We start from the raw sequence: 10,123 nt of genomic DNA on the forward strand, positions 1-10,123 counted from the left end.
TATATAGTGCATCATTTCCAATGTAGTTGTGAAAAAAAACATTTCTTTGTTGATATGTGGTATACATGAAATACTATTGAAATATTGTTGTGACAAGCACACTGTAATGGAAATGTTCGCGACTTTCTGGAAAAAAATAAACATACACAAAAATGACAGAATTCCTCTGTGGTGCATATTTGAAGACAAATTAAACATACTAGTGAGAGTGTGACAAGTGCGCTTAAGATTTTCTAAAAATCCACATGACCAACAGCGACCATGATTGAAGAAACAACAATATGTGTATGTTTTCAAGGCATAGGAAAATGTCTCACCTGTTCATTATAAATAGAGCTGTATTTGGCGAGATGTTTGTCTCTGCTGCCCGCCCAGCCTAGCAGAATAACGACTGGCTCCTTTGATCCCCGCCAGTGCTTCTCTGTCAAGATAGAAATAGTGTGTCCAAACTACACGGATCCAATGATACGACCTATTCCTATTGAAGCTTTCCAATTTAACATCTCTGAATTAAGGTTTAAACACAGCTTCCAGGATTCCATTCATTTGCTCTAAATATATTGAGCATATGCGTAAGGAATTAGGCAACAGGGCAACCCAGAGCTGCTGTCAGCCTCAGAGCAGCACTTACCTGAGATCAGTGCCTCTGGAAAAACTATGTTGTAATCTATACCATCATCCCCCATATCGACGGTTATTTTCCCAATCGTCTGTCTGCCATAAACAATTTACTTCAAATGAGTGTCGCGTTAGAGTGCTCTCCTGATGCTGAGAGGACAGTCACAGACAGGGGCGACGCACGAGTGAAGCAGGCAACATCAGCGTGCCTTTGTTTCATACAACATCCGGGTCACGAGTCACAAGTAACAGACAAATTCAAAATAAAGGTACTTTCAAACAAAAACAAAAACTTTTTACTAAAAGATTAATAATTGTTAATTAAAATTAAACGATTCAAAAATATTTATGCTGTTTAAAATAAAAAATGACGACTTATCATTGTTAAATATAAAGTGCAATTTCTGAAAATCTACTACAATGAAATTCATACATTTTAAGTATTTTAATTCTCAAATACTTTAGAGCCACTGTAAGTATATATACAAAGAAAGAGAATAAGAAATTATTGTGGTCCAAGTTGTGTAGGCTATATGAGACAAAATTAATGTATTTCCAGTACTAAACCATTTTCAAACATTTATAAATCAAGTTGGTTTTTTTTCCCCCCTTGCAAAGCTAAATGTGACCTCATATTCACTTTAAATGTGAGGTTAAAACTTTTGGTAAATAACCTTTAATGTCTGTATGAGAACTGTTAACATTTTGGACCCCGGGTATAAAACATAAAAAAAAGCACTACATTTTTCTGGATTTGTTTTATTGCGACACTTAGACAACAGTTAGAAATACAATGAATGTTAGAAATAAACAGGACTACTTAAGATATTTGTATATGCTGTTTTTTAAATTAAAATTATGCCAAACATCATTTAGATACATTTGCTCAACTATTCAAATCCATGCCAGAATATTCTCAGATTAAACCAGAAAAAAAAAACTAGATGGTTATTATTAAGGTTTTAGTTAAAGAAAAAAATGAACAATAGCTTACATTTTCTGAAAGAAATCATTTAAATTAATAAATGCATTTGCTAAATTCACACAAACCTGAAAATCGTTAAAAACAAAGTTCACAAAACTAACAAGACACAGGCTTGCAGAGTAAAGAAGGACATATAAATAACTATTTATAATAAAAAAGAATAGGTCAAAGCAACTACTACTCAACTTACTACAACCAAAGTTACTCTGAAATGCTGCATCATTCCCTTACTTCCCCCCCGAGGAGCAAAGCTTTCCCATCGACAGAGACTCGCCGTCGGCTGCATCTGTTTCAAATGTAATAGATGGCACTGGTACGCTTACAACTTTGTGTGTCTTCTCCGGCTTCTGCCCACTGGAGCTGTTCGTACTTGACCCTGGTGAAAGAATGACAGTATCTGTAGAGATCTCCGTGGACACACGACGACCAAAGGTCAGGGAACTAACACTGGAACCATCAGCCTCACTCTCAGTCCAACAAGAATCACTATCTGAAGCAGAAGACAAGCGCGTCTTCCCCCAGCGGCCATTAGCTCACGCAGCATTGCCAATGCTAACCCCCAGAGAGCACTGGCTGGTGAGGGTTGGACGACGGGAACTGACACTGCTGCAACTAAAAGAGGAACGAAGATCTTTCTCTTTGACGCGCAAGATGAGGCGGAGTACCGGAATGTAACGGGCAATAGCCGCCCGATACTTCGGATGCGTAATTGCGTAAATGATGGGATTATGGATGGCTGAGGCCTTAGCAATCACAGCAGGTACTGAATTCATGTAGGGAGTCAGGAGATGGGAATAGCCAGCTGTGGCGGTGAGGGCCACCACAGAGTAGGGCGACCACGATATTACAAAAAGCAAAATGACCAGGAGGGCGACTTTCACCATCTTCCACTCGTTCTGCATGCGTTCATACACCTTGTGTGTTTCCCCACAATTCAGCTCTTGTATTTCCTTCCCCGCAGCTCGGATAGCTTGGAAAATTCCAAAGTAGCAGCTGGCAATAATGCCTAGAGGGATGAAGAACACAAAAATGAAGAGGAGGATGGTGTATGCACGCACTGATGGAGTGAATGTCATATAGTCCCAAGAACAGGAAGTCTGAAGACCCTCTGGAACATAAGCACTCCAGCCAAAGAATGGTGGAAGGCTCCAGCCCAGGGAGTAGAGCCACAAGACGGCCAACACCAAGCCTGCTTTGCATCGGCTAACTCTTCCTACAACGGCAAGAGGCTGAGTTATGGCGAGGCAGCGATCGCCAGCAATGGCGGTTAAAGTCATCATGGAACAGATCCCAAAGAGAGCACCGCAAAAGGCATAGAGCTCACAAGAGCGCTCGCCAAACACCCAGCGCCTGTGCAGGCTAGCTGTGAAGAACACGGGCGACTGGGTGAGGGACATGAAGAAATCAGCAACAGCCAGGTTCACCACAAACATGTTCCCTGCGGTTCGAAGAGTACGGCTCCGGCAGAACACGTAGATCACCAGCGCATTTCCAATCACTCCGGTGATGCCGACTATTAAGATGACAGAACCGATGATGTAGTGGGCATGATCAGGAACATCCACGGTGGGGAAAGGGTGTGGAGGCTCATGGTGGTGGTTGTGGGTCGGCCCTTGGAAAGGCACATGGAGCAACTTGTAGCTCCTGCTGCCCAGTGACTCCTTAAAGCCTGCAGTGCAGTTAATGTCTTCAGGGGCACAATGATGCCCTCTCCATGAGGAGTGATGGCTCATGTTGTATGGTTTGATGTCTCAGTCGTAAATTTATTGTATACAAAACTGATGGTAATTTTGTTTAGAGAAGCGAAAAAGCTGTTAAATTCTCGTGTAAAATAATAAACAGTGCTGTTCTCCTCTCTGTGTCATTCTGTGAATGGTGGTTCCCTACATTAGCTTTTTATATACTAATCAATGCACCACCAAGTTATTATTGATCAGTAAGTAGTTTGAGGCTTGGCCTGTCATAATGGACAACAATTGTCTTGGCCTACGTTTACAGTACAAAAACAAAAACACTTAAATCATACTGAACCTGTTGCTATTTCTGGACGATTGTGCTTTAGTCTTCATTTTATAAGAAGAAATAACAAGATACATTTGTATACAGAGTGTTGGCAAACTTTACCCTGTGGCTATGAGCTAAAATTATGTATAATATTGATAATAAATGGCACTGACATAGAGAAAGACATCCCCTTCCACATAATGGCCCTACTTTCATTACATTATTTAAAGTTTGAATGTTTCATTTGAAATGTTGGCAGTGAGTTGGATAACACTGTGAGGTAAAGAGGTCACCAAGAGGAAATGTAGACCATGAAAAGCTGTTTCGATTTTTAGAAGTCATTAACTACAAAAGTGTTTCCACTGTTTATTGTTTAGAGAAGTAAATTAGGGCAGATGTTGATGGAAAAAAGCACATTTTGACCCAAAATAAGGGTATATGGATTGGTTGAGTGGATGCAGTGAGCCAAATCAATTTATGCAATGTGAAAGTGGAGCACAATGACTGTTCCAATAAGGACTGATTAACATCCCTCATCATGGGAACAGCTCACTGACCCTAACATGGACTGAAATTATTCTCCCTGTTCCAGTTAAATAATGATCAGCCTATAGCCTTCAATCCTTTTCACGATAGAGACTTGGCCCACTTTAGAAAAAAAAAAAAACTCTCAGCAGTTATTCTTAAAACTGAATTTAGTTTTATTTTGACCTTGAGTTTAGTGAGTGGCAAAAAGTATGTGAACAAGCCATTTCTAATTAATGGGCAAACTATTTGGCACGGCCCTTTAATTCCAGGGTGAAAAAATCTCAAAAATACTCAGACTTACAATGACATTCTTTAGAATAGTGTGCTCCCAAATTTGAGACAACAATTTGGAAAGGGCTTTTTTCTCCTACAGCATGACAATGCCCCCTTTGTGCACAAAGCAATGCCCATAAATTAATGATTTACTAAGGAAGAACTTGACAAGCCTACACAAAAGCCCAGACCTGAACCCCACTGAACACCTGTGGAATAAAAATAAAAAAATTACTGCGAGCCAGGCCCCATCATCCTAAATCATTGTCTGACATCCCTGACACATGTCTGATTGGGAGCATATTCCTATAGACATGTTTGAGGACTTACAAGAAGAGTGGAAACCATTAATGCCAAAGGTTTTGATATTTAATGCTCAACAACCATAATATGATGTGCTATTTGGGTGTCAAGATACTTCTGGCCATATAGTGTAAAGTTTCCATAATTGGTTGACTTCATTCACAATAACTGACCTTGAGATATCACTCGTCAACTAAACATTTGATATGATTTGTAAATGCCAGCAAATGAACCAAAGAACTTAGCTAAAATAATAATAATAATAAAAACATTAATCTGAGGTGGTTAACTTTTCTATTAATATTAGTTAATCTTAATTTTTAAAAAATCACATCCATTTTTATAAGTCTTTACAACTCTTTTAGAAATAATTCTATTTAAAAAAAATTTAAAAATTAATATTCTGTGGACTTCCACACTAAAGCTATAATTACATTGTCAAGTGCATTATGTCATTCAAGGATGTCTGTCTCACAGGCTTGAAGGTGGAGGTAGGTCATGTTGCTATTGGTAATCTGTGATTTTTTAGGTTGATAGTCTGTATCTTTACTTTCAGGGTTACCAGCAGTCATGAAGCTTAACTTTTCTATTAATATTAGTTAATCTTCATTTTTTAAAAATCACATCCATTTTTATAAGTCTTTACAACTCTTTTAGAAATAATTCTATTTAAAAAAAACTTTAAAAATTAATATTCTGTGGACTTCCACACTAAAGCTATAATTACATTGTCAAGTGCATTATGTCATTCAAGGATGTCTGTCTCACAGGCTTGAAGGTGGAGGTAGGTCATGTTGCTATTGGTAATCTGTGATTTTTTAGGTTGATAGTCTGTATCTTTACTTTCAGGGTTACCAGCAGTCATGAAGCCCTTGCCAGGTTTGTGCACAGTTTCCTTGACGCATCTGATCCTATTTTGAATTTCCGTTCCGGTCCACATCTGGGACTCATTCTCAGAGCTGGATGTGATGAAATAAGTCACATTCATTTTGATTCCAAATATGTCAAATTTGCTTCAGCAATATATCAACAGAAGATATAGAAGAGTAACTATTTGGATGTTATTTTGTCAGATTTTTACCTATACTTTAAAGATGGTTCTGCTCCTTGTGCTTGTAAATACGCATCAAAAAGTACAGTTTCTGTATTGGCCAAACAAAACCCATTGGCCCTTCTGACATCTGTAGAAAAGCATCATATATTAGCTTAAAAACTACAGTTTAAAATCAGTTCAAGATCAATAAAACAGGAGAACTCATGAACACACACCAGCTACAGTGACAGGACTCTGGTAGAGAGGCTGGATTGGTTCATACATGGTTTTCAAGGTGTAGTCAAAAGGAGAAGTCTTGAAAAATTTAAGAACTGCCTCAGAGTGAGAGAACTGGTAAATAAATTACTTGCATGATTATTGTACATACTATAGGGCATCAATGCATTTATTATTGACACAGGGAATTGACAGGCTAATCTAAAGAAGCACCTTTTGTGGCATTTTCATTATACTTCTCAAAAGTTTTTCCACTTCATCCAACCTGGTTTGAACGTTATTGTTTCGCTCCGCTTCCTTTATCCTCTGTAGTGCTGATAAAACATACATAGAATAATGAAATCTCTTATCAGTTAAATGACCACTTATTTCAAATGTCACTAATGTACATAAATGTCATACCCTCAAGCATCATTGATTGAGACAAACGTCCTCTGTCGTCTGGAAATGATATAATTAAATTCCTAACAAGTTTCACTAGATCGTGATATCTCCTTCGCAGATATGTTATGCTTTTTTCAGACCATTCAGTCCTAATCTCGAAAAACTCATCTTCTTCTCCAGCAGCACCAACAGCGAAGCGCTCGAGCCCAAAGACCCAAAAGCCATTCACGCTCAGCTGAGGAAGGGTCTCCATATAAACACCTGCCATAACTGAGTCGTATCATAAATACATTAAATATTCATTAATAATTAATTATATTTTAAACTAAATTGAATAAAACAAAATAAGAAATGTATTACGCTGAAAAAAAACGGGGAAAAAATTATAAAACGGCGAAATTAAAACGCAAATCTTGGTCCTATTATCTGATACAAGTTCGCAAATCTTCTTACACAAGCTGAACAGACTTAAAACTCCACTTTTCTCTTCGCCTGCAGATAATGAGCCCTGAAAGCTCCATTCGTGCACATTCCCTGTGAACTATCTACCAAAATTAGGAATTTCTCAAGTGGGCGCGTTCAGACATCGATTAAATCGATGGAGGTCCTCTAGTCTGTCATTCTTGTTGGATGCTAGTGGGCGTTCCTATTCTTTCGCAGTATCCAATTGTATTAGGCGGCAGGTCACTGGCTGCAATCTTATTGGTTGTCGCTGCATGATGCCGCTGCTCGTTTGCATACAGTTGAGCTCGAGGTGAAAAGGGAAATCGTTGTGTCATTGAAAAAAAAATGCGAGACCCCTATTCAAAAGATGTTGTTAAAATCAACGATAGCCTTAAAATAATTAACTAAAACAAAATGACTAAATTAAGCTTCTAGTCCTCTGTTAATATGAATTTGGCTGCTCGTGCGTTGAGCAACAGGTGAAATAATCCAGTTTCTATTGGACTGGTAGTGGGATTTGCTTGTCGTTTCAGTATTAGGCTTGCTGCATCATGGGTCAATCCTTTAATCGCTTACTATTTTAAAGTTATAATTAACCACCCACTAAAATGGAGCAAATAACATTCACCTACATTCCACTGAACTTATTAAACCGTGACTTGACTTATTGTGTCAATGCTGGGGTGATCTACTTTTATTTAAAACCATGACATAATATTTCAAAAGCAATGGCACATGGAATTTACTGAATTATTACAAGAATTGTGCATAATTAACAAAACAATGCTTTGACATTATAAAATTTCACTAAAACGTTTTATTAGAAATCATAAATATCATTCGGATGTCCATGCTCTTTGAGAAGGTGCTGTTTGGGAGTCAGAACCAGAGCTGTTCCTGTACCCCAGTGCTGCAGTTTGTTCGGCACTGTGATGTTTCCTCTTGTGTCGCACCAGCAGCTGGCGGTCTGGTGTGGAATACTGGCACAGGTGACAAGGGAACGACTCTCCAGTGTGATGACGCCGTGAATGGAGGTCTAAGCTCTTCTTCTGGATGCTGAAGTGAAATGCAGAGCCTCACTGTTAGTTACAGATGTAGTATGAAACAAGTGTAGCCTGTCAACTTTATGACAGACGAATGCAGGTACCTGCTGTAAGGACAGTACTGGCAGCAGTAAGGCTTTTCTTGAGTGTGTGTCCTTAAGTGTCGGCGCAGAGAGCTTCTGTCAATAGAAGCATAGGAGCACTGCGAACACTTGTATGGCTTCTCACCTAAAGCAAGAAGAAAAACACATCACTGGAATTCTCACACTCAGGCAGTGCAATGTCATGGCAACTTTTCCATGAGAACCAGTCTTTTGAAAGGACTTCCACTAAGCTCTAAATCTCTGCATGTCACCATGAGTCGTCTACATTTCTAATTAAAGTACCATGGGAAAGTCATTTATTGGCTCGGCTCTGATCATAATTTCTGTTTAGTGACCAGGGCTAATAAAGGCAGAGGACAAGATGTGTCACTGTAATTCCAAAACAATGATCTATTGCCCCTGTACCAAATACGTATACATAAAAAAGAATGTTTGATATTAAAAGAAGATATGTGTTGTAACTGCACCTGTGTGGACACGGAGGTGCTGTATGAGCGAGGCTTTGAGACGAGCGCAGTAATGGCAGTGGGGGCATTTAAATGGCTTATCTCCTTGATGAATGCCCATGTGACGGCGCATTGTCATTTTGGTAGAAAACTTCCTGTACAGAGATAAAGATAAATTATAGAAAACTGACATTCAACAGTTATCTCAAAGGAAAAAGAAAGTTATATGGCATATAAAGGAAATTTTTTATTTATCCAGACAGATACTACATAAATCACTTCAGTGCATTTCCACTATAAGAATATTATACACTACAGTTCAAAAGTTTGGGGTTAGTAAGATTTTTTTTTTCTAAAGAAATTAATACTTTTATTCAGCAAGGACATTGGTCAAAAATTCAGCAACGACAATTGACACTGAAGAGTGGAGAAATTCAGTTTTGCATCACAGGAATAAATTAAGTTTTATAAAACATTAAAACAGAATGTTTTTTTTTTTTTTAATCGAAGTCTTGGTGAGCATAAGAGACTTCTTTCAAAAACATTTTAAAAATCGAACAGACCCCAAACTTTTGAACTGTACTTACTATAAAATACAACCATGTTAAGATGCAACACATCAATAGCAGTTTGGTTAAGATCATTTCCATCTAATGTGGAATGAAATCAACAAGGAATGAAATCATTCTCATACTTGTCACAGAGGCTGCAGCAAAACTCTTTCCATCTAGAAACAGTGAGTCCAACAGATGTGTCACTCTTCAGGTGTCCCACTCTGTCCTTTCCTCTTTCACTGCTTTTTTCCCTAGCCACAACCCTGTTTTTCACCCTGTTCTTCCTAACCTGGGACCACGACTCTGGCTTCATCCTTCTCAAGCATTCTGGGTACTTGGTGGATGTGTCAAGCTGCTGGTTTTCTCTGCGTACAGACAAAGAAGTCATCATTCAACAGTGGCTTTTAAGCAGAGTAACAGTCAACCATTTCACCATATTCTCTTTAAGGCAGTGGCTTTTTGACTCCAACAATATTTAAATACATTTTTAAACTGTGGACACACTCAGTTTCTGTAAATTATATTTCCCCCTAGTGAGATCCCCCTCCCCCAGTTGAGAACCAACGCTTTACAGCATTTTGAATTAAAGGGGTCATATGATGCTGCTAAAAAGAACATTATTTTGTGTATTTGGTGTAATGAAATGTGTTTATGCGGTTTAAGGTTAAAAAAACACATTATTTTCCACATACTGTACATTATTGTTTCTCCTCTATGCCCCGCCTTTCTGAAACGCGTCGATTTTTACGAAGCTCATCGGTCTGAAAAGCAAGGTGTGCTGTGATTGGCCAGCTATCCAGTGCGTTATGATTGGCCGAATACCTCAAGCGTGAGACGGAAATGTTACGCCCCTTACCATATTGTGATGTTGCCCTGTCAGGCCGGAGCGATGATTCAAAAACATGAAAACCCATTATAAACGAGGCATTCGTTGCATCCAGTGGGGACAAACAGCGTCACACACGGCGGCCTAGAGTGAGCTGCGGCGGCCTAGAGTGACCAGAGGCCGGGGGCTAGCGTGAGGAACGGCCGGAGGGTTAGAGTGAGCAGAGGCGGTGGGCTTGAGAGCAGCGCGGCCGGCGATTTCGATGAAGGAGTGTCCGGAAGGACATGTGACGACTCCGGGCTGGACTCCGCTTCATCCACGGTGAAAGCCGATCTGGCGAT

General features: G+C 39.2%; 4 protein-coding genes across 4 annotated transcripts in view; all 4 read right to left on the bottom strand.

Moving 5' to 3' along the window:
• The window catches only part of LOC107700979 (transmembrane protein 53), a 3,962-nt gene extending 3,118 nt beyond the window's left edge, over positions 1-844 (bottom strand). Inside the window, exons 1-2 of the mRNA XM_016502861.1 lie at positions 632-844; positions 318-421 (exon numbers count right to left, since the gene is read on the bottom strand). Coding sequence (XP_016358347.1) covers positions 318-421; positions 632-686 — 159 coding nt within the window. The 5' untranslated portion in view covers positions 687-844. The remainder of the gene's footprint in view (positions 1-317; positions 422-631) is intronic.
• A 951-nt stretch (positions 845-1,795) lies between these two features.
• LOC107701002 (melanopsin-like) lies at positions 1,796-3,467 on the bottom strand. The gene is given in 1 exon segment (XM_016502895.1): positions 1,796-3,467. A coding segment is annotated over 1 exon segment (1,506 nt). The 5' UTR covers positions 3,337-3,467; the 3' UTR covers positions 1,796-1,830.
• Positions 3,468-5,456: 1,989 nt separating this feature from the next.
• Positions 5,457-6,633, bottom strand: LOC107701003 (PX domain-containing protein 1-like). The gene is made up of 5 exons (XM_016502896.1): positions 6,384-6,633; positions 6,195-6,295; positions 5,981-6,095; positions 5,793-5,892; positions 5,457-5,670 (listed from the first exon to the last, which is right to left on the bottom strand). The coding sequence occupies exons 1-5, from the start codon at positions 6,631-6,633 to the stop codon at positions 5,457-5,459; spliced, it is 780 nt and encodes a 259-aa protein (XP_016358382.1).
• Positions 6,634-7,606: 973 nt separating this feature from the next.
• Positions 7,607-10,123, bottom strand: part of LOC107701000 (zinc finger protein 678-like) — a 6,076-nt gene continuing 3,559 nt past the window's right edge. The window contains exons 5-8 of the mRNA XM_016502893.1: positions 9,097-9,321; positions 8,424-8,557; positions 7,957-8,080; positions 7,607-7,865 (exon numbers count right to left, since the gene is read on the bottom strand). Of these exons, the coding sequence (XP_016358379.1) occupies positions 7,646-7,865; positions 7,957-8,080; positions 8,424-8,557; positions 9,097-9,321 (703 nt within the window). The 3' untranslated portion in view covers positions 7,607-7,645. The remainder of the gene's footprint in view (positions 7,866-7,956; positions 8,081-8,423; positions 8,558-9,096; positions 9,322-10,123) is intronic.

The sequence above is a fragment of the Sinocyclocheilus anshuiensis genome, unplaced genomic scaffold, assembly GCF_001515605.1.
Source record: "Sinocyclocheilus anshuiensis isolate Anshui unplaced genomic scaffold, SAMN03320099.WGS_v1.1 scaffold1143, whole genome shotgun sequence".
NCBI classification, from domain to species: Eukaryota; Metazoa; Chordata; class Actinopteri; order Cypriniformes; family Cyprinidae; genus Sinocyclocheilus; species Sinocyclocheilus anshuiensis.

Bases quoted from the DNA above. Each gene is read 5' to 3' on its own strand.
- LOC107701003 (XM_016502896.1), bottom strand. From the start codon at position 6,633: ATGGCAGGTGTTTATATGGAGACCCTTCCTCAGCTGAGCGTGAATGGC. The intron at 6,296-6,383 runs GTATGACATTTA...ATGTTTTATCAG, and splicing joins TCAATCAATGATGCTTGAGG to CACTACAGAGGATAAAGGAA. The intron at 6,096-6,194 runs GTGCTTCTTTAG...TTTATTTACCAG, and splicing joins TAATGAAAATGCCACAAAAG to TTCTCTCACTCTGAGGCAGT.